The following is a 23,438-nucleotide window of genomic DNA, read 5'->3' as shown; positions in this document are numbered from 1 at the left end:
CCTCCTGCGTGCACAGTTGGGGCGGAGGTTTCTTTATTTTATGTCGTTGGGAGGGGGGGGGGGAACCAGTTTTCAGACCCTTTGACTCCAGTGGGAAGAGGGGTCGTTGGTCTTGGCCTGCCGTCGTTTGTCCAGAAAGAGAGGTCAGGGTGTGGCCGTAGATGGCTCTCTCTACTCACAACAGCCCTGTGGGGTAGGCGAGACTGAGAGGGAGGGTGGAGAGCGCCAGACGATCAAGATGGGTATCCCTTGATGGCATTTGCATTTTTAAATCAGTTTACATAAGAACATAAGAGAAGCCAATGTTGGGTCAGGCCAATGGCCCATCCAGTCCAACACTCTGTATCACACCGTGGCCAAAAATACCAGGAGCCCTTGGGAGGTCCAGCAGTGGGGCCAGGACACCAGAAGCCCCTCCCACTGTTGCCCCCCCCCAAGCACCAAGAAGACAGAGCATCACCTGCCTCAGCCTGTGAGTTCCTATCTATACCTCGTAGCTAATAGCCACTGATGGACCTCTGCTCCACATGCTTATCTAATTCCCTCTGATAAGAACATAAGAGAAGCCAGTGTTGGATCAGGCCAAAGGCCCATCCAGTCCAACACTCTGTATCACACAGTGGCCAGAAATACCAGGTGCCATCAGGAGGTCCAGCAGTGGGGCCAGGACATTAGAAGCCCTCCCACTGTTGACCCCACCCCCAAGCACCAAGAAGACAGAGCATCCCTTGCCCCAGAGTCCCTATCTATACCTTGTGGCTAATAGCCACTGATGGACCTCTGCTCCATATGCTTATCTAATTCCCTTTTGAAGCCGTCCATGCTTGTAGCCGCCATCAGTGAATTCCATGTGCTTATCACTCTTTGGGTGAAGAAGGGCTTCCTTTTATCCATTCGTGCTGCTGTGATGCTGTCTTTCTCTATGCTTGTTTGAATGTTGCTTGGAGAAGATTAAAGCAGTGCAGAAGTGCAATGACTGTGGAGCCCCCACGAAAGGGCACTAAGCATATGCGGAGGTGCAAAAGTATGCTAGCGCTGTTGAGGTGTGAAAACGGCACCAAATGTGGACAGCTTTTTTAAAGATGGTGTCAGAAGGTTGGGACACTGGTGGGAAAGACAAATGCAGATTCGACCCCTGTTAGTCTGTCTGTAGCAGTAGGAAGGAGTCCAGGAGCACCTGAAAGACTAACGAAGTCTGTGGCGGGGGGAGGAACTTTGGTGAGTCATGGCTCACTTCTTCAGATACCTTCGCAAGGCTGATGGATTTCCATTTGGTACGGCTACATGTGGTGCCTTCTACGGAGGCAGATCTCAGTTCGGGATGGGTAGCAGCAACCCACTATTTCTCCAGCCCCTTCATCCATTATTATTTTTTTTTTATTTTTGCATTGTGTGTATGTGTGCCCATGCCTGGAAGTTATGGCGACCTGTGGTGACTCCTACTGGGTCATGGAGGACGTTCAGAGAAGTGGCTTGGTGCAGCCTTCCTCTGGCCTCCCGGCCCTGGTGTTCTCTGGAGGTCTCCCATCCAAATACTTTCCAGGGTAGGTAGGTAAGTAGGTAGCTTCCAAGATCTGACAAGATCAGGCTTTCCTGGGCTATCCAGGTCAAGGCAGCACCCATCATTGCATGGATACTGAGCCCAGTTTAAATTAGATGCTGGGCAAATGCAAAATTAAATGATAATTAAATAAAAGCCAGCAGGAGAGAGCCTTCGGAGAAGTATAGTGTTACTGACGGGAGAGCTGGGTTTGGGCGCAGTAGCATTATAGGGACCAACAAGATTTTTTTTGGGGGGGGTATAAGTGTTCGAAGGTCAGCGCTCCCTTCGTCAGATACAAGGTGGAATGGCTCTCTATTCCTCCTTGTATCTGATGAGGGAACTGTAGAGAGTTTATGTCCTGGAAGTCTTGCTGGTCTCGAAGGTGCTACTGGACGCAAATCTAGTTGTTGTACTGCAGATGAACACGGCTCCCCTCTGAAACGCTCTGGGTCCGTTGGGAGAGGCTTATGTGGGGCTGTGTGTGAGTGGTTGACTGCTGTCTTCTCACTTCCGAGGGCTTCCTCTTTTCCTGCCGCCGTACACTTTTCCTAGCATTATCGTCTTTTCCAGCGACTCTTGTCTTCTCGTAATGTGACCAGAGTACGATAGCCTCAGTTTAGAAGAGAGAAGAAGAGATTGGATTTATACCCCGCCCTTCACTACCCAAAGGAGTCTCAGAGGGGCTTACAAACTCCTTTCCCTTCCCCTACCCCACAACAGACGCCCTGTGAGGGAGATGGGGCTGAGAGAGCTCTTGACAGAAACTGCTCTTTTTTCAAGAACAGCTCTTATCAGAACTATGGCTTGCCCAAGGTCATCCAGCCAGGTGCAAATGGAGGAGTGGGGAATCAAACCTGGTTCTCCCAGATTAGAGTCCGCACACTTAACCACTACACCAAACTGGCTTAGTTTAGTCATTTTAGCTTCTAGGGAGAGTTCAGGTTTGATTTGATCTGGAACCCACATTTGTCTCTTTGGCGGTCCCGGTATGTATAGAATTCTCCTACAGTACCACATTTCAAATGAATCAACTTTCTTCATTGTCCAACTTTCACACCCATACATAGTAATGGGGAATACTAAGGCAAGGATTAACTTGATCTTGATCACCAATGACACATCTCTACACCAGTGTTCCCTCTAAGCTGAGTTAGTGTGAGCCAGCTGACAGTTTTTTAGGCTCCGGCTCACCCATTTTTGTCTTGGCTCAGGAAGGAGGGCTCCGGAGCAAACTGATTTATGCAGCGGCCAAATTGCTGGCTCACAATTTTAATGCCGGTAGCTCACAAAGTAGATTTTTTGCTCACAAGACTCCACAGCTTAGAAGGCACACTGCTCTACACTCGAGAAACGTTTCTAGCTCTTTCATGGCTGCCCTTCCTAAGTCTCAATCACCTTCTGATTTCTGGGTTGCCTTCTCCCTGTTGGTTGATGATGGAGCCGAGGCAAAGAAAATCCTTAACCATTCCAACTTCTTTGTCGCCAGCCTTAAAGTCATGTAGTTCCTCAGCAGTCATTGCTTTTGTCTTCTTCATGTTCAGTTTTGTTTTAACCTTTGTCTGTTTTAACCTTTAGCAGTAATCATTTCAAGTCTTCACTATTTACTGCTAGAAATGCGGTGTCATCTGCTTATGCCATTAATGCTCCCTCCACCAATTTTCACTCCACCTTCATTTAAATCCAATCCAGTTTTCCTCGTGATATATTCTGCCTATAGATTGAAGAGATAGGGAGAAAAATACATCCTGGTCTGACCATTTATTTATTTATTTATTAGGTTTGTATCCCGCCCTCCCAATGGCTCAGGGTGGCTAACATGCGGCGAAGCCGAGTTGAATAGATAAAATACAATAGAATAAACAACATTAAAACCCATACAATAATCAAGGTGCTCTGATCTTCCTATGTAAATCACCCAAGATGGGAAACAATGAACCCAATTCGGCGGCCAGCTGTCTCAATAGTCTCCAGCAGCGCTGTTCTATGCGCTTCTGCCAGGGGATGCTTGCCCCCCATGATAGGGGCAGACGATGAAGCACTACCACGGTGGTGGGATAGTGGCGGCGGCGGCTCCTACTCAGAAGCCTGGCGGAAGAGCTCCGTCTTACAGGCCCTGCGGAACTGCACAAGGTCCCGCAGGGCCTGGATCTCTGCCAACTGGAAACCATTCTGTTTCTCCGTATTCTGTCTTAACAGTAGCCTCTTGTCCGGAGTACAGGTTGCACATCAAAATAATCAGATGCTGTGGCACACCTTTTTCTTTTAAAACCAACCATAGTTTTTCAGGGGAAAATATCTTATGGTCATAGTGGACAGTTCAATGAAAGTGTGTCCACCCAGTGTTCTTTGCTGTGAAAAAGACAAAATTCTATGGTAGGGATTATTAAGTAATGGATTGGGAATAAAACCTGCAATATTGTAATGCCCTTGTGTAGATGTATGGAAGAAGTACAGAGGAGGGCAACCGAGATGATTTGCGGGTTGGAGCCCCCTTCCCTTTGAGGAAAGGCTGAAGAGTCTGAGACCTTTCAAGTTCGAAAAGGGTTGACTAAGGTGGAACATGAGAGAGGTTGATAAAATTATGCAATGGGTGAAGAGAGCGGACAAAGGGAATTTCTTTTTCGCCCTCTCCTAAAATACTAGAACTCGAAGGCATCCAATGAAGCTGGTGGGCATTAGGTTCAGGACGGACAAAAGGAATTACTGCTTTACACAGAGAGTAATTAAAACGTGGGATTTGCTGCCAGAGGATGTAGTGATGGCCACAGGAATAAACAGCTTTCAAGGGGGATTAGATAGATTCATGGAGGAGAGGTCTGTCAGTGGCCTACTAGCCATGGTGGCTGAGGGGAACCTCCACATTCAGAGGCACTAAGCCTCTGAATCCCAGAGCCAGGAGGGAGGATCAGGAGAAGGTCTTGGCCTCTATGCTGTGGTATAGGCCGTCCAAAGGAACTGGTTGGCCAGTGTGTCAGACAGGATGCTGGACTTAGGTGGACCATCAGTCTGATCCAGCAGGGCTCTTATGTTTTTAAGATCCACTCAGTCAAAAGCTTTGCTTATGTAGAGATCTGTAAAAACAGGAGTGTTACAAACACCCCCTGACACATATGTATAAAATGTTGGATGGGGGTTATTGAGAGGATCTTTAGAGCCCTTCTATCCACCTCAAATAGACCTTAAAATAAGCATCTCTGCAACAGGATGCCGTCAGTTAATTTAAACAGCAACCAAAAAGGAAAACACAGTGTAGGCCAGTGTTCCCTCTAAGCTTAGTTAGTGTGAGCTAGCTCACAGTTTTTTAGCCTCCAGCTCACACATTTTTGTCTTAGCTCAGGAGGGATGGCTCCAGAGCAAATTAATTTATACAGTAGCCAAATCACTTGCTCATAATTTTAATGCCAGTGACTCAGACAATAGAATTTTTGCTCACAAGACTCCTCAGCTTAGAGGGAACATTGGTGTAGGTATACAAGTGTCAGGGTCTACAACATGCAGGTCCACGCACACTCTTCAGGAAAGTTATGCTTTATTGGAATACAAGTTTGTTGCCAAGTGGTACAGGAACATTGTCAGGGATAACGGTTAGTGCAAGGAACTCCATACATATACTCTGATGCCTCACCTAGCTAAGCAAATGAAATCCAACTCGCGCGGGGGAATCCTCCCGGCGGGACATTACATCATAAGCAGGAGACTCTCTCCAACCCGAGAGCAGAAATATTCACACCGATAGTAGAATACAGTAGTAACAAGATATGTGTAAATACCTGAAACAATATATCTTCAAATAGGTTATATGCACTCTTGTGAGTTACAGCAACACATCTCCTGTGTTAAAACATGTAAAAGTCAAGTACCATAAGTATAAACAGGATATAAACTGAAGTATAAAAGAATAATGATGACAAAAACTAGCAAGAAACTTGCTAATTTTTGTCATCATATCTTGTTACTACTGTAATTATTTTACCTTACACTGTATGTGTTGTTATTGTTATGATGTAATTTCTTTCATGTTTAATTACTGAGGAAGTTCTTCGAAACGGAGTTCTTAATATCCGGATTCTTCATTTATCATTCTTCATACGCCTTCATCTCAAGAGGAAACTTTTCTACTTTAAGATTGGACTTGATTGTGCTTATATGATTGTATCAATGCTTTGGTCTTTATTGAACCAGTGTTAGCGTCTTTTTCACACAGTCAGTTAATTTAAAAGCAGTCTTAGCATATGGACAGCAAAACAAGCAGCATCCTCAAAGCTGAGGAAAACTCGTCAGCCAGCCAGCGAGGAAACAGGGTGGGAATGGCTGAGCAGAGCAAGGGTGGGCAATTAGATGGCACCCGGCAAGGAAAACAGCTTTACTCCTGAGCATCAGTTGTTGGCCTCTGAGCATGTATGGGGTGCTTTTTCCTTCCCTGATGAGTCGGTGCAGTGAGCCCATTCCCTGAGACAGCATTTTCCGTCCTGCCTTTCCTTGTCTAAAAGTTGGCCTTGGGGTCCCAGGCAGTGTTCCCTCTAAGCTGAGTTAGTGTGAGCTAGCTCACAGTTTTTTAGCCTCCGGCTCACACTTTTTTGTCTTAGCTCAGGAAGGAGGTCTTCAGAGCAAGCTAATTTATGCAGTCGCCAAATTGCTCGCTCACAACTTTAATGCCAGCCGCTCACAAAGTCGAATTTTTGTTCACAAGACTCCACAGCTTAGAGGGAACATTGGTCCCAGGCATCGGCAGTTTTTTTTTTTTTAAATTATAGTCTCGTTTTAGATACACGATATAGACGTGTTCTATGACAGTCTTACAGATCACAGTGAGTCACGCAGGCCGTAGGCAGCTGGCTGTCAGTGAGTCAGGTAAATTATGAACGATTATATCTTTAAATGAAGTGATCTGCTCAGCAAGAGAAGCTAACTATGAATCATGGTAGGACACAAAAACATAGTTGTAAAATTATTCTCCATCTCCTCGCCTATGCTGTCATTATCTATGATAACACCTCTATCTCTTACCTCAACACATACCTTTTCTTCTACACATCGTCACCTGCAAGTGTAGTTTCCGGTTTTTCATTTTCCTGTCCCATTTAGCCACATTTGCCCGAAACTGTACGTTAAACGGCACTTCTGTGCCGATACCTTTGGAGCCTGTTTCTCAGAAGAAAAACAATAGCACAGTTATACAAATCTATAGCGAGGTGCAGCTTTTCACCCCAGAAGTCATAAAAGGGTTGCCGCTCGTTTGAAAAACTGGATTTATTCTACTTCTTCACGATGTACTAATTCTTTTCATTTTGTCCTCTGCCGGATTTTAGTGATCTATAGTGTTAAATCCTGTGAAAGATTTTCAGCTGCTTACAATCCTTGTCTTTGCCAGCAGTAAGTCTACGTGGTAGAAAGTGTCGCCAAATTGCAGTTGACTTCTGGCCACTGCATGGGGTTTTTCAAGGCAAGAGACATTCAGAGGTGGTTTCCATGCCTGCCTCCACGTCACAACCCTGGTATTCTTTGGTGATCTCCCAAATACTAACCAGGGCTGACCCTGCTTAGATTCTGAGATCTGTTCCCCAGTTGCCTTTCTTCTGTAGCTATCTGATCTCTTCTTGTACCGCCTCCAGTCTCCATAGCCATATTAGCTGTTTGTGGCGCTTGTTGCAACAATTCGGTAATATTGTCCAGTTGTTTCCCATTGGTTTTAGTTTTGCGTCAGTGTGTTCCAATATATCTGATTTCAATGAGGAAATAATATCAATCCGTTTGTCATTTTGTGACTGTGTCTCATTTTCCTCCCATGATTTCTGGCTCGGTGGCCATTTTGTTCTTCGGAGTGGTCGTAGTTAGAGTTTGCAGGACCGCTTCTGTTTTATTTAGAAAAGCTTTTAGGTCAGTCACTTGTAGGTTTGTTGATGCCTTTTTCTTGCTGCTGGGTTTTCCCGTACCTATAGAGCCTTGAGAGAGATGCAAATTTAAGAGCAGCTGCTGTTATTAACGGGGGTAGAGGGTGCGGAGAACTAACACCACGCCATGGCCCCAGCTTCTGAGATCTGATGAAATCAGGCTAGCCTGTGCTAGGGTAGTAAGTATATACCATATCATAGATCTGTGTTCAATGGGAACATTATCACAGACGTTAGGATCCTCAGGAAAATAGAAACCAGCCGTTTGATGTATTTCACACAACCCTCTTTCCAAAAATTTTTTTACTGTCGTGTGGCTCCCCCACATGTGTTCGACATTAGCTGTACGGGAGCCACATTTCCCCCATGGTTGGTTCCAGAGATTCAGTTTAATCTATGAGAAGTCAGGACCTTGTAGCGTGATGACCAATGTTCCCGCTAAGCTGTGGAGTCTTGTGAGCAAAAATTCTACTTTGTGAGCTACTGGCATTAAAGTTGTGAGCGAGCGATTTGGCTGCTGCATAAATTAATTTGCTCTGGAGCCCTCCTTCCTGAGCCAAGACAAAAATGTGTGAGCTGGAGGCTAAAAAACTGTGAGCTAGCTCACACTAACTCAGCTTAGAGGGAACACTGGTGATGACGTGAGATCTCTCTGTGGCAGAGAAGATTCCACTAGATGCCTAACCCTCCCTATGGTATAGCTCCTTGCGTTCCCTATCCCCAGGTGTTTTAATGTCCCCTCTGACTCTTGGGAAGTTCCTAACTCTAGTCCTCCTGCTTCTCGTTGTGACCAATGTCAGGTGATTTCCTGTCATCTGCTTGCAGCTCATTGGGTCCCAGGTGGGGACTGGACGGAGATCTCTGCCAAAGCAAGTCGGGGAACAGATGAAACTGTTGTGGGGTTCAATTGGGCCACAGAAGATGGGGCTGTCTCAGTGTGGTGTCGTGGTCAGAGTCTAGGATCTGGGAGGCCCAGGTTTGAACCCCACTTTGCCGTGGAAGTTCTCTGGGCGACCTTGGGCCCATCGCACACTGAGCCCAACCTACCTCAAGGGGTAAAACTGAGAAGGTGCATAACAGTGGAACAATGGAATTTTTGGCCCCTGTGTGACACAGAGGGTGCGGTCAGACGGCGTCTGGGAGCGGGTTAAACTGCTCCAGCTCCGTGCGGGTTTTTTTTTAACCTGGAGAATTGCGATCACACTCACCTCCTTGCTCCGGATCACTGCGCAGCCACATTGCTCCCCGCCGCCCACACGCGTCGGTGTTGTTTTTCTCTCTCTCTCAGTTTGGGCACGCGCACAGGCAGCCATCTGTAGAACAGCGATTTCTTCAACCCGACTGCTGTACTTCCCTTTAAACTTTAAAGGGACACTTCCCTTTAAACTTTAAAGGGACACTTCCCTTTAAACGTTTACCGCCGAAAATGGCCTCCCTGAGATCCCGAACTCGTCTAAAGGCTGAAAACTAGGCACCGTTTAAACATTGTTTTTAATAACCATGGCGGACCCTCCGCCTATGCGCACACCGCCAACGCTTTTTTTAAATGGCGGGTGAAAAGCGGAAGCCTTGGGCAGCTTTCGAGCAGGGAGGGGGTTTAAACCGGAAGTGGCTCGACACTGGAGGAGCGATCGCACAGGGGAAAAATGCGTCTGGAGCCGGAGAAATAGGAAAACACCACTTGGGGACCTGGGTTGGGGACTCCGGGTTTAAAGCAGTTTTGAGCTGGAAAGCGATGGCTGGGGACGGGAGGCAGATGGTGACCGTGTGATCGTACAGATAAAATCCGTTTCTGAGATGGCCCGTCTGAACGCACCCAGAGTGTTGGACTGGATGGGCCATTGGCTTCTCTCTTATGTTTTTAAGTCACTTTGAGTCCCCATCGGGGAGAAAGGCAGGGTATAAATGAAGTAAACATATAAACACTTGTCTCATCAGTTGCTTTCAAGAGACTATTGAAGACTTGCAGGCCGGCTCTGAATCAGTTGCAGAAGATAATGGCATTCCCCCTTTCATTCTCAAACAGAACAAGTTGCCGTTTCGTCTAGAACAGCTGTCGCAATCCTGTTTGTTTCCAGGTGGTGTGGGAGGAGGGCAGGTTGTGTCCGTACAAAGTCCTCCTTATGTACATCTCATTGATTTCTCTCTTTTGCGTTAAATAAGGCAAAAGTGACAGGAAGCTCGCTGGGTGACCTTGGGCCAGTCATATCCTCTCAGCCTGGCCTACCTCACAGGATTGTTTGGGAGGGTAAAATGGTGGTGAGGAGAATGATAAGGCTATGTAGAAATGTCTACTCGATGCTCAGGAATATGCCTGTTTCCTTTCCCTCTCTCGTAGTGGGTAGTGTTTTCAGCGGAAACGTTTCCCTATGACTTCCTGGGACCAATAGGCACCTTCACAAGATACTTGGCGGAGAATCACAAGATCTTTGTTGATATCGGGTAAGCTGAATTTTTTAAAAAAGGAGCTCCAATTTCCGTGTGACTTTGCCCTCCTGGTTGTCACAGGGTGGGGATGGGGGCTTACGGGTCGGGGTCAGCAGCTTGGTCTTGATCGGGCGTGCTTGAGAAGGCAGTTCGGTGTACAAACCTGGGTGGTATAGGTCTGGGAGGTTTGTAGATGCAGTGCCCCCCTCCCCTTTAAAGCCCTGGGTCAACATGAACTGTAGCTGCATAAAGGGTACAGCTCAATGAGGGGCAAGAGAGCCCCCCCCCCACACATTTTAATTACATTTTGGTGAGGAATGCGCCAATCAGACTTCCTCCTCGGGTACTGGAATGGAATGGAAAAGGGGAGCTGCGGTGGCTCAAGTGGTTAAGACGCTGAACTGCAGGCTGTGGAAGGTCGGTCGTTCGGCGGTTCGAGACCCGAGTGCGCCGCATGACAGAGTGAGCTCCCGTCTCTGGTTCCAGCTCCTGCCAACCTAGCCATTCGAAAGCAAGAAATTACAAGTAGATAAATAGGTACCACTTCGGTGGGAAGGTAACAGCGGTCTGTGCGCCTCGGTGTTTACTCATGTCGGCCACGTGACCACGGAAACGTCTTCGGACAGCGCTGGCTCTTCGGCTTGGAAACGGAGATGAGCACCGCAACCCTAGAGTCGGATTTGAGCAAGGGAACCTTTACCTTTACTTTACTGGAATGTTTCAGGCCAGATAGGAAGCAACATAGTTCTATTGTATTATCTGGCGATATGCCGTGTAAGCCGCCCTGAGCCTCCGGGGAGGGCGGGATAGAAATGTAAATAATAAATAAATAAATAAAACCAATGCTTTTCCCTCTCATTTTCAGGTATGCCATTGTCTGGCTAATTCATGTTGGGGAAGCACTTTACTGTCTCAAGCTGTGCCGGTAAGTGTCTGTCTTTCTGTCTCTCTCTCTCTCTCCCTTCCCTCCCTTTGAAAATTTCAGAAACACCAGGTGAGGTCGAAAAAGGGCTACAGAATTGTGCCACTCCAGATGTGAGCTCTCCTATACAAAAACATTCCCTGCACATAGGAAGTGCTATGTTCGGTGTGTGTGTGTCTTGTTCTACTCTCTCCCTGACATGCCGGTTTTCTATGGGAAGGGATCTGTGGGGTGTCGAGCGTGTTTCGTCACAAGGTGTGAAGTAAAACCATCCAACTGCAGGTTTTCTACCTCATCTGCTAAGCCTGGGCCTGTATTAAGTTCTGCCTAGAACAGACTTTGGAGTTGTCTTACCCATTTTTTAAAAAAATTGAGATTGGTGGTGAGAGTTGTGATGTACTTCCTGATCGTAGATAAACAAATATAAAGCCAACAGTCGTGATAGTCTGACCCGCAATCAACAGTCATAAGACTTATAAGAATTACTGTACATGTATTGTGCTCTGAAGCATTACAATATGATACACAACTTCATTGAATTTATAAACCAAGGTACATAGAATTTATAAACCAAGGTACAATGTTGTCTCCGGATTATTTACCAATGTTTCAAAAAATTAATCTTCTTCAGGAGATTATACAGGTGCCAAAGCTCTCATTTTCATAAAAGTTAGACAAGTCTTAAGCATATCACAATTCAGATAGGACGCTGATCTCAATTAACAGGCAGTGTTTTTTTTCTGGATCCTGGTTTATATGTACCTTGGTTTATAAATTCTATTAAGTTGTGTATCATATTGTAATGCTTCAGAGCATAATACATGTACAGCAATTCTTATAAGTCTTATGACTTGATTGCGGGTCAGACTATCACGACTGTTGGCTTTATATTTGTCTTCCTGATCGTAGAGTCAGGTCCACGATGGCGATCCGTGCCTTCTCAATTAGATTTGAATCCAGTAGCACCTTCAATACCTGCAAGAGTTGTCAAGGCATAAGCTTTCAAGAGTCAGTGTTTTTTCAAGACCAGGACACCTCGGAAGTCTCTACAGGGGTGCGATTGCATGACTTAGTCCCTCGCAAGCCCTCCTAGGGGCAATAACAGTCGGTGGTAGCGTACGTTATCTGAAGACTGTTTCGAAGACAATCCTTCATCAAAGGGTTTGTTGAGTCAAGGTAGGTGCAGTGATGACCCTGCACACACCAAAATACTATTTCTTATCAAGTGGAGTCCAAGGCCTCTTCGCAAACTCACAACTCAATGGTATCAAGTCTAGCAGGCTTGCGCTTGTGGGCTATTTTGGATCGTACCACTTTTAAGTATCATCAGTCTGTGGTTTATGTGACTGTATGATGTGCACTACATTCTTTTGAACATTCTTTTGAAATGCTGTGTGTGCTTATATATTCAAAATATGCCTATGCGTATTACTATTTGCCTTAAAAACTCTTAGAGAGAGTTTCTGCCTTTTCATTTCTAGATTTACACTCTCCCTTCCCGGTTAGTTTTGTGCACATCCTGATAAGAGCATAAGCAGAGCCCTGCTGGTCCAGACCAGTGAGGGTCCATCAAGTCCAGCATCCTGTCTCATACAGCGGCCAACCAATTCCTCTCAAGGGCCAACAACAGGGCAGAGAGGCTGAGGCCTTCCTTGATAAGAACATCAGAAGAGCCCTGCTGGGTCAGACCAGTGAGGGTCCATCTAGTCCAGCCTCCTGTCTCACACAGTAACCAACCCGTTCCTCTGGAGGGCCAACAACAGGGCACAGAGGCCGAGGCCTTCCCCTGAGAAGAACATCAGAAGAGCCCTGCTGGATCCGACCAGTGAGGGTCCATCTAGTTCAGCATCCCATCTCACACAGTGGCTAGACAGTTCCTCTGGAAGGCCAACAACAGGGCACAGAGGCCGAGGCCTTCCTAAGAACATCAGAAAAGCCCTGCTGGGTCAGACCAGTGAGGGTCCCTCTAGTCCAGCCTCCTGTCTCACACAGGGGCCAGCCAGTTCCTCTGGAGGGCCAGCAATAGGGCAGAGAAGCCGAGGCCTTCCCCTGATAAGAACACCAGAAGAGCCCTGCTGGATCAGACCAGTGAGGGTCCATCTAGTCCAGCATCCTGTCTCACACAAGGGCCAGCCAGTTCCTCTGGCGGGCCAACAACAGGGCAGAGAGGCCGAGGCCTTCCCCTGAGGTTGCCTCCTGGCTCTGGGATTCAGAGGCTTAGTGCCCCTTAACGTGGAGGTTCCCCTCAGTCACCGGAGCCAGTAGTCACTGATAGACAGAATCATAGAGGATAGGTCTAATTAAAGCTGTTTATTCATGTGGCCACCACTCCTCTGGCAGTGAATTCCACATTTTAATCCCGCTCTGATCACAGTCGAGTGGCCCTTAAAGTGCTAGACAAAATTAGGGGGGGGGGAGATAAAAAGGTAGACACATCAGTTGATAGATAATTAGCAATAACTGATATTAAGACTTAAACAAAAAAAAACAAACCCCAAGGTATTGTAAAGGATTATAAAGGGTAGGGAAGAAAATAAGATTAAATTTGAGATTAAATTGATATGAAGTAGCATTACGGGATTAAATGGCTCATTTTGGTTAATCTGATTAAACTATTTAAATTGATTAACTTAATTAGTCAGGTATTAAAAGCATTGAATTAAAAAAACTCATATTTAATTAACTAGCGTTATAATACCGAATTAATACCTAAATACACAATTTGCATAAATTGAGGAATTAATTAATAAGTCATTAAAGAAGATAGGCACAAAAGGGCAAAACTATCATTGCAGACTAATTTGTAGACTATATTAGTACACTGGTATTAAAATAAATAAATTAACACTGCAAAGTAAGTACATGAATACATTTCAGAAGCGACATCTTAAAAAGCGTATCCAGTTACAGTCTAAAATTGTCATACACAAATTAAAGCTTTCTAACAAATCTAACAAGTTTAAAATGGCGTCAGGCTCTTCCGCCTCTCTGTTGTTGATCGGAGGTCTCTATGCCCCTCCCCACCTCCCCACCTCCCTCCCCAATGTCGACTTGTGCAGTATGAATAGCCGTTGAAAGTTGTCTGGCTTGTGTCTCCTCTGCAGGGACAAGGGCATCACAGATCCGTTGACCCAGTTCCGGTGGGTCGCTCAAACGTTTTGTTTTGGACTGACTTCCTTTTTCCTCTTGCTGATTTACACCCCGCCGAAGGAAGAAGACGGCGCCAGTGGACGACTCGACCGGAAGAAAAAGGAACACTAAAAAAAAATGCGGCCAGGGCTTTGGGTGTCGTTTTCTGCCTGAGGGTGGAGGTGTTGCGAACTACTTAGATGCTTGGAAAAAGTTTCCCATCTTCCAGAGGTGCCTCTTGGTATTGCAGCTCTAGGGGAAGTGAAGAAAGGAGCTTATGAAATTCTTCTTGATTAAACAGGGACCTTTATAATGTGGTCAGAGGAGGAAAAGCAAATGTCCCCCGCTACCAGTGGCCTTAGAGGGGCAGGAGGGCGTACCACTAGAACTTCCGTTTCTGAGACGCGTGATGTCTGGCTAATGGCTAATATCCCCCATCCACCCACCCGACACAGAGTTGCTGTGCCATTAATTTAGTGCCTTGGTGTCCTGCCCCCTTCCCCCAAGGGGCCCCGAGTGGCAGGCGTCAGCCCCACCGCCTCCGTTTTACCCTCACAACAACCCAGTGAGGTAGGTTACGCTGAGGGGGAGGAAAAAGCGGCCCAGGGGCCGAGTCAGGATCTGATTGACCGCCGCTGCTTCTGTCTCCAGAAGCATCTCTGGGACCTGCAGTCTCAGGCTTTGCTTTCACCTCCCCTGGCAACTTGAGGAATGGCGCCTCTGACAGCCCGAGAGTCTCCATGTTTATTATTTCGCTGTTTAAAACCTTTATCTCCTGCCTTTCCTCATGGCTCAAGGCAGCTTTACAGCCGTCGTTTAAAACGTTTTCCGTTAAAAGCCAAATAAAATAGCAAACCCCAGATCTCAAGCGGAAGCCCTGATGTGTTTACTGGGACCTCCTCCACAGTAAGCAGGATTCAGTGTTCCCTCTAAGCTGAGTTGGCATGAGCTAGCTCCCAGTTTTTTAGCCTCCGGCTCACACGTTTTTGTCTTCGCTCAGGAAGGGATGGCTCCAGGATCGCAGGGTCCACAGCCTGTCGTCTTTGGGCCAAGCTGGGTACGACGGTGTCTTTGTGGCTGCCCTGTGAGGATTTAGAGTGATTTTAAAATGCCAGAGCCCCGATCCCCGCCGGGCCTGCAGTGCAGCGGGGTGAGGGGCTCTTGTTTCTCCCCCTCCCTCCTGCATCTTACTAAGCACTAAAGGGGCTGTTTCCACTCTTGAAAACGCTTGGGGTGGATGGGTGGGTTTAAGAGTGCAGCACTGCACGCCCGGTCAGGATTGGGCCCTCGCAGCATTTTAAAATCAATTTAAAAGGACGACGGCGCCCTTGCAGCGGTCACAAGAATGCTATCCTCTCTAGGTTGGCCCTTTCTTGCACTTTCCCCCCCACCCCCCCAGCACTTTAGTCTGGTCGCTATGAAGTGATAAACGTTGCACTAAACGTGCCGTACAGCCGGGTCCGTTTTTGTTATGTGGCAGCTCATCTCTGGAGTTCTGGGACCAAACTGGATTCAGCCAGGAAGCAAGATGAACACAGCGCAGTTGCATTCTGGGAGATCCCTCCCGGTGGCTGGAGGAGGCCCACTTTTGGCAGTCGGAGAGAGACGCCTCTCGTCGGGGACTGTGTCGAAACCTACGCCCTACTTTGGATGGAGGCTAAGTTTGCAGAGCGGGCTTCCTTCAACCCTTCGACATTCTCGGTCAGACTTCCAGGAACCCGCTGCTGCTGAGTGTGGACGGCTCCCCTCGGATCTTCATGCACAGGATGTGACTCGGCACAGCAGTGGTCTCTGGAGTTCTGGGACCAAACTGGATTCAGCCAGGAAGCAAGATGAACACAGCGCAGTTGCATTCTGGGAGATCCCTCCCGGTGGCTGGAGGAGGCCCACTTTTGGCAGTCGGAGAGAGACGCCCCTCGTCAGGGACTGTGTCGAAACCTACGTCCTACTTTGGATGGAGGCTAAGTTTGCAGAGCGGACTTCCTTCAACCCTTCGACATTCCCGGCCAGACTTCCAGGAACCCGCTGCTGATGAGTGTGGACAGCTCCCCTCGGATCTTCACGCACAGGATGTGACTCGGCACAGCAGTGGGTTCAGGACCAGTAACAGATCTGCAGTGAGGCCGTTGTGGACCTTGGATTGATCCACGAGGCTGGGCCGAGGTGTGGATGCTATGAGGAAATGTTTACATTGTTCCAGTGTGTTGTGCTGCTAGTTTTTGGTAGGCAGCTACTCTCTCATCAGGACTGTAGGTACGTGTCATACACTGTGATGCTTCCTGAAGCTGCCCCCTGTACCTTTGGATTTGGGGCAGCTTTTAAGAACACTGGATGCTCTTCCGTTGCTTGCCAAAGCCCTTTTGCCTTCTGAAATCGTGTGCCTCTGCTGTTATAATCTGTCTTCTTAAAAGTCTGTTTCTTTCTTTTTTAAAAATAAATTTAAAGTAGAGACATCGCCCTGCCAACAAAAGCCCGCATGGTCAAAGCAATGGTATTCCCAGTAGTCACGTATGGCTGCGAGAGTTGGACTATAAGGCAGGCCGAGCGCTGAAGAATAGATTCTTTTGAACTCTGGTGCTGGAGAAGACTCTTGAGAGTCCCTTGGACTGCAAGAAGATCAAATCAGTCAATCCTCAAAGAAATCAACCCTGACTGTTCCCTGGAAGGCCAGATAATGAAACTGAAGCTCAAATACTTTGGCCACCAAATGAGAAGGGAGCACTCACTGGAGAAGACCCTGATGCTGGGAAAGATTGAAGGTCAAAGAAGACGGGGACGGCAAAGGATGAGATGGTTAGACAGTGTCATCGATGCAACAAACATGAAGTTGAGCCAACTTCAGAGGACGGCGGAAGACCGGAAGGCCTGGCGTGATCTGGTCCACGGGGTCGCGGAGAGTCGGACTCGACTGTGCGACCGAACAACAATGTCTTCTCAAAGCACAATACCACCAGTATCAAAGAAAGGCTCATTAAAAACACACAGTTTGTTGGCAGCATGTGGAGAAACATCAAAAAAAGGCACTTCAGCAAAGGCTTTGGAAGCTCAGTCATCGTAATTATCTGAAATTGCTCTTGATATCCAAGCTAATGAGACAAAGAGGTAGCTGGATGAAAAGACTGAACTTTGCAAATGCAGTGAAACCAAACACAAAGTGCAGGATGCAGCAAACGATCCGTCTTTTAAAATCTGGCTTCCAGGAAATGACCGAACAAAAAATGAAATACCCATAGGTGAAGAAGAGTTGGCAAGGGGGTAAGAGTGGCTGAAATTCTCCATAAAATGTCACAGTCCTCTTTCACAGACCACACAGAGAGGAGAGAACCATAAAGACAATGACAACAACAAAACAGTTACAAATAACACCAGTAACAATACTGTCAAGTTATAACTTCTAAATTTTTCTACTGGCCATTATTTCCACAGTGGCATAGCTGCCCTACCAAACCGGGCAAATCCATGTACTTTTGAATTTAAAAAGTAATTAAACAGCCTTCCAAAAAACCCTGTCTTCTACCATTAAAGATATTCATTTCAGAGTCATTTACAGGCCAAGGAAGTTCTACAATTTTTAGACATTTCTCGGAAGTCCCTTTTAAAGGCATCAGTGTCAGACCTTAAAGATTCTTCTTTTTCTGTAGACGTACAGGAGTGTCTCTTGAAAGATAGCTTTCCCCATTCTCTATAGTGTATGTACTGAGATACAAATCTGAGTAGCTTTTGGTGATTGTAGTTCTTATATTATATTGTATCTAGAGATAGGTTATGGGCCATTAGTGGTGAATAATTCTTGTAGTGTTGTGTTTCGTGATGGGTACTTCTTCTGGGACCTGTTTGACTGCCAGCCTTGACTCTATTAAACAATCTTTAAAAATAATAAAATATTAATGTTTCGAATTATTTGATTTGTCTTCTCATTTGGGTGTTTAAAACGTGTGTTAGCCACCTTTCTACCTCATACAAATCAAGGCAGCTTACCACAGAAATAAAACAATGGTTATTAAAAAACACATAAGACCACAATTTAAAGTAAAAGGTAAAGGTTCCCTTGCTCGAAAGCCAGTCGAATCCGACTCTAGGGTTGCAGTGCTCATCTCCGTTTCAAAGCCGAAGAGCCAGCGCTGTCCGAAGACGTTTCCGTGGTCATGTGGCAGGCATGACTAAACATCAAGGTGCACAGAACGCTGGTACCTTCCCACCGAAGTGGTACCTATTTAAAGTAAAGGTAAAGGTTCCCTTGCTCGAAAGCCAGTCGAATCCGACTCTTGGGTTGCAGTGCTCATCTCCGTTTCAAAGCCGAAGAGCCAGCGCTGTCCGAAGATGTTTCTGTGGTCATGTGGCCGGCACGGCTAAACACCAAGGCGCACGGAACACTGTTACCTTCCCACCAAAGTGGTACCTATTTATCTACTTGCCATTTCTTGCTTTCGAACTGCTAGGTTGGCAGGAGCTGGAACTAGAGATGGGAGCTCACTCCATCATGCGGCACACTCGGGTCTCGAACTGCTGAACTACTGACCTTCCACAGCCTGCAGTTCAGTGTCTTAACCACTTGAGCCACCGCAGCTCAATACCTATTTATCTACTTGCAATTTCTTGCTTTCAAACTGCTAGGTTGGCAGGAGCTGGAATTAGAGACGGGAGCTCACTCCGTCATGCGGCACACTTGGGTCTCGAACTGCTAAATGACTGACCTTCCACAGCCTGCAGTTCAGCGTCTTAACCACTTGAGCCACCGCAGCTCCTAAGACCACAATTTAGTAACTCCAATTAACACTGCCATTAAATAAAAACGAAATAAGTCAAATGTGGTCCTAAATAAAACTGTCTACTGGAGATGGAAGGTGAGGGTTGCAGGCTTACCTCCCCGAGGGGCTTGTTCTGTAATTACGGGGCTGCCACTGAAAAGGCTCTCTCTCGTGTACCCACCAAACAAGCATCAAGGGGTCCTCTCCTTGTGATCTTAATTCCCGGGAAGGAATTTATCGGAGAAGATGGTCATTCAGGTACCCCAGTCCGAAGCCACGTAGGGCTTTAAAGGACAAAACCAGCCTCTTGAATTGGGATCGAGAGCAAATTGGTAGCCAGTGAATTGCTGTCGTATCAGGTGCTCCTGATAACCTTGGGCCGGTCAGCAGTCCAGCCACAGCTTCCTGTTCCAGCTGCAGCTTTTGAACACTCTTCAAGGGTAGCTCCAAGTAGAGTGTATTGCAGTAGTCCAGTCTAGCGGTAACTGAGGAATAGACCATTGTGGCTAGGTCCAACTGAGCCAGGAATAGATGCAGCTGAATCACCAGCCAAAGCTGGGCAAAAGCACACTCAGCCCCACTGCAGCAGCAGCAGCATTCCTATTTAGTGCAGCCTGCATTTAGAGCCCTATAAGACTCCTTGGGGACTTCTAAGGTGGACTTGTTCTGCAGTAGTTGCCGCTCCCAAATGTTCTTCAAGGATATCTCCACTGCCACACTTCATGCATTTTTTTAAAAAACCACTGTTCTTGGTGAGGATGGAATGACCAAAGGCCACTCCTGCCTTCTATTACCCTCTTCCTTCCTTCCTCCTCTCTAAATGAACCTCATGGGCTGTTTGGCAGGCCTCAGCCAGTAGGAAAATGCCTTGTACGGGGCCAGAATGTTGGTTTATCATGTCCCACACGGTCTGCTCTGGCTCTTGCTCTGCTGGGTCTCAGGGAGGGAAGAGTCTTCATTGATAATCCTCTAGCCAGCAATGCCAGGCACTGAACTTGGGCTGTTCTGCACGTAAGGTGCCGCATCCGTGTTGCTGAATCACGCAAGCCCTCGCATCTTACGCGAGAAGGTATTTTTATGCCAGGTTGTCGTCATCTTCGTCTTCTTCTGGAATGAAGCTTTCTCTTGCATTCGTGCTTTGAATGCTACTGGCTAGCCAAACCTGCACCATTCCCAGTTTGATGGCTTGATTGTGACGATGTTTTGCATGTGGAATTGGATGGAGTAGACACCTTTCAGGGGGAAACAATGACTGCCACCTTAATATCTGCTTAGCAGGAAATTTGGCTATTTGGCCCATTTGCACATACCACCAGGGGTCATTTCCTGCAGGAGCGCACAGGAGCGGAGCTCCGGCAGTAAAGAGCCTAGGGGGTGGGCACATGCAACAAGCCCCCCCCCCTGCTCCCAGCAGCCCTCAGTCGGAGCAAGAAGCAGCCAGGTAAGCTACAGAGCCCCCCCCCGGCCCAAAACAGTCCAGTGGCACCTTTAAGACCAAGTTTCATTCAGGTACAAGCTCTCCCTCCTCTGCGAGGACAGATCTGCAAGTCCCCCCCCCCAATATCCAGCAATCCAAAACAGTCCAGCAGAGCCTGAGCGGTGGGTGTTGCCTTCTGACACACTTCCGGTGATGTCAGGGGGTGTGGCATATGCAAATAAGTTATGCTAATGAGTTATCCTAATGAGCTCCTGCACCTCTATTTCTACGAAATGACCCCTGCTTACCACCCCATGTCAAATCCCTTCGGCTGCACTAAATCTACTTTCGATCCACTTTCCAACTGGATTTTTTCTGGTTCACACAGTACAATCCAGTTGCAAAGTGCACTGAAAGTGGATTGTTTAGTGTTTGTGACCACAACCTTCATCAGAATTTTGACTCACGAAAGCTTATACCCTGGAAACTTTGTTGGTCTCTCTGGGGCTTACTGGAGTCAGATCCAGCTGCCTGGCTGTCATGGCACTGGAGAGAAACATTGGGTTGGATGACCTTGGCGTTACACGGAGGGAAAGGCCTCTTTGGCCTTCCCCTCTTCCTTAGCCCTCAGGCAGTTTCCTTTGGTCTTCTCAGGCCTTTAATCAAGGGCTCCCAAGGGGCTTCCCTTTCTTTACACCTCCAGCCATCGTTTCTCTGGAAGAATGGCCAGGCCTCGCTCCTGCCTTTGTGACCAAGCCGTCTCTGGCCCGTCCCCTTCAACTTGCGTCTCTGGCCCGTCCCCTTCAACTTGCGGGGTGGGGGGCCCACGCCTCCACCTCTGGCTAGCCCTGATACTTCAGCTGCCCCTGAAACTGGGCCCTGGACAGCCCCCCTTCGCCACTGTGAGCCAAACATCTGAGGAAACGGGAAAGCTTTGGCCACTTTCCTCAGAACCTGACAGGAAGTATTGGTGCATGCTGAAGGAGAGACAAGGTAGCGCATGCTGAAGGATAGCTACCACTACAAAGGCCCAAGGAGGGCCTCTGTGTCAGCCGTCATAGATCTGGAATGTGGAGGGGTGCTCCTCCTTGTTCTCAGCTCTTCCCTGCTCTGCTTCTGTGCGCTATCTCATGCTTGACCTTGCTGTCTCCAGCTGCAATTAACTCCACTGGGAAAACTTTTGCGCTTTGCCCACTTGCCCGCTCGCTTCTGCCCCCGTGCGCAAAACTATAACCATTGGCTTGCTCTCACTGGGGGGATGTTTGATTTCACTATAAGTCTGAAGCCCTCATACCGAAGGCTATTCCTGACACAAGCTGTACACGTGTTCTTTAGTACTGGAACTCCTAATAAACAGTTATCTTCTTATGAAGCCCTGTGTGGTGTGACCTGACACTCTGCTGCTAACGGATGTCAGCCAGCATACAAGCAGGACCATAAGGCTGGGGTTCAGTTGGAGAGTATTTGCTGGGCATGCAGAAGGCCCCAGGTTCCATCCACGGCGTCTCCAGTAGGTGAAAGACCTTCACCTGAGACCCTGGAGAGGCACTGCCAGGCTGAGTAGACAAGACTGACCTTGATGGATCCCGAGGGTCTGATTCAGTATCAGGTAACTTCAATGTGTTAGGATTGCCAGCTCGGGGTTGGGAAATAACTGGAGATTTTGGGGGTAGAGCCTGAGGAGAGCAGGGTTTGGGGAGGGGAGGGACCGTCTACGGGATTCCAAATGTGTTAGCGGGACTGGGCCTCCGAGCTGAATCGGGACAACCATCTCTTGAAGCTCAGGCTTGGCTGAAGTCTTTTCTCCTTAAGGTTAAAATTGTACACTCCCAACATCCAAGAGGGCTACCTCGGCTTAGTCAGAGAGGACTCGTAATGTTTCTCACCGTGATAAACTTGTCAGGCAACAACTACAGCTGCTCAATCTTTCCTTGGACACTATGCAATTACCAGACAGGAAGCCATAAGAACAGTTATGAAACGTCTATTTAAGTATGATTATAGCAGTGCAACCTGTAGAGCGTGACGTGTCTGTTCTGCTCAATTTGTTGGTATTCTTCCACCTGGAGAGCTTCCCAATTACTGCCTATATTTGGCTGTTCCTCACTAAAGGCATGCCTTTATGTTGGCACGTATTAATGCCCTATCATCTTGCAGTGGAAGTATCTTAAGATACCATTCTCTAATAGAGTATGCGATTGTGGTGCAGGTAGTGTAGACACCCTGGATCATGTGACCTTTGGATGTAATTCTTTTTCTGAGCCTAGAAATCTTTTAATTCTTCCTTCTCAAAAATATAGATCATATGTCATCTAATTATTCCAAGTTATGCTGGAAAGGTTGTGGTCAAGAAGGTATGTATGCACACTGTTGGTTGCACTGTGTGGAAGTTAAAAAATTCTGGTTTTCAGTTACAAAACTTATCAAACGTATGATAGATGTTGAAGTGCCCCTCAAACTTGAATTTTTACTTTTAGGTCTCTGGCCACAACACATTGATCACCACCATCACAAAAATACATTAGAAATTATGCTATATGCTGCAAGGCTTTCAATAGCGTCACACTGGAAGGACCCCAATCCTCCCATGACTCAAGTCTGGTTTAGGAAACTATGGGATCAATTCTTGATGGAAAGCATAACGGATAAACACAATTGCAATGCCAGAAATCCCTTGGGATCTAACTTTATTGCGAAATGGTTCCCAGTACTGTCTTTTCTAGAGTCAGAGGAATTTATCTCTCCCCACTGGAAGAACTGTATCAAATGGATTTAATTTGGATAGTGTGCCTTTTTGTCTTTCGCAAAGGTTTTTATATTATTTACATGAGATTATCAATCACTTTATATTTATGCTTTGTTTAATTTTTACACTTATTTGTTACTTTTTTTTGTGGTAAACAATTTTTTTTATTTTTTTTCCATCATAGGAATACAACAATTAATCATTAAACCCTTATATAATGTCTTTGTTTACCCTATGGTTATTACTCCTTCCCCCCTCCTGTGGCTTCCTGCAATGCATTCACCTCTTTTCCCCTCATATAGATTTCATCAGTTATTCACATCTTATTTCACATAACTAACTTCCAGATAACATCAAATTTCTTAATATTGTTCTAAACATAGTAAATTTTGTTTTACATCCCAGTTCTTTTCCAGATAAATTTTAAAGTCCTTCCATTCCTCAAAAAATTCTTCATCTTCTTTGTTATTTAATTTCTTTGTAATTTTGTCCATTTCTGCCATGAACAGAACTTTTTGTATCCAATCCTCAATCTCTGGTACTTTTTCTAGCTTCCAATATTGTGCATATATCATTCTTGCTGTCGTTATTAAGTACCAGAGTAAGGGTTTTTTT

The 23,438-nt window shown here is 46.7% G+C and overlaps 1 protein-coding gene across 1 annotated transcript in view; it reads left to right on the top strand.

Moving 5' to 3' along the window:
• LOC107120784 (transmembrane protein 254-like) overlaps positions 1-15,662 on the top strand; it is a 15,903-nt gene extending 241 nt beyond the window's left edge. Inside the window, exons 2-4 of the mRNA XM_015423555.1 lie at positions 9,773-9,876; positions 10,727-10,786; positions 13,888-15,662. Coding sequence (XP_015279041.1) covers positions 9,773-9,876; positions 10,727-10,786; positions 13,888-14,044 — 321 coding nt within the window. The 3' untranslated portion in view covers positions 14,045-15,662. The remainder of the gene's footprint in view (positions 1-9,772; positions 9,877-10,726; positions 10,787-13,887) is intronic.
• The last annotated feature ends 7,776 nt before the right edge of the window (positions 15,663-23,438 follow it).

This window comes from Gekko japonicus, unplaced genomic scaffold, assembly GCF_001447785.1.
Source record: "Gekko japonicus isolate JY-2015 unplaced genomic scaffold, Gekko_japonicus_V1.1 scaffold1909, whole genome shotgun sequence".
Lineage (NCBI taxonomy): Eukaryota > Metazoa > Chordata > Lepidosauria > Squamata > Gekkonidae > Gekko > Gekko japonicus.
This window is presented reverse-complemented; position numbering and strand designations above follow the sequence as displayed.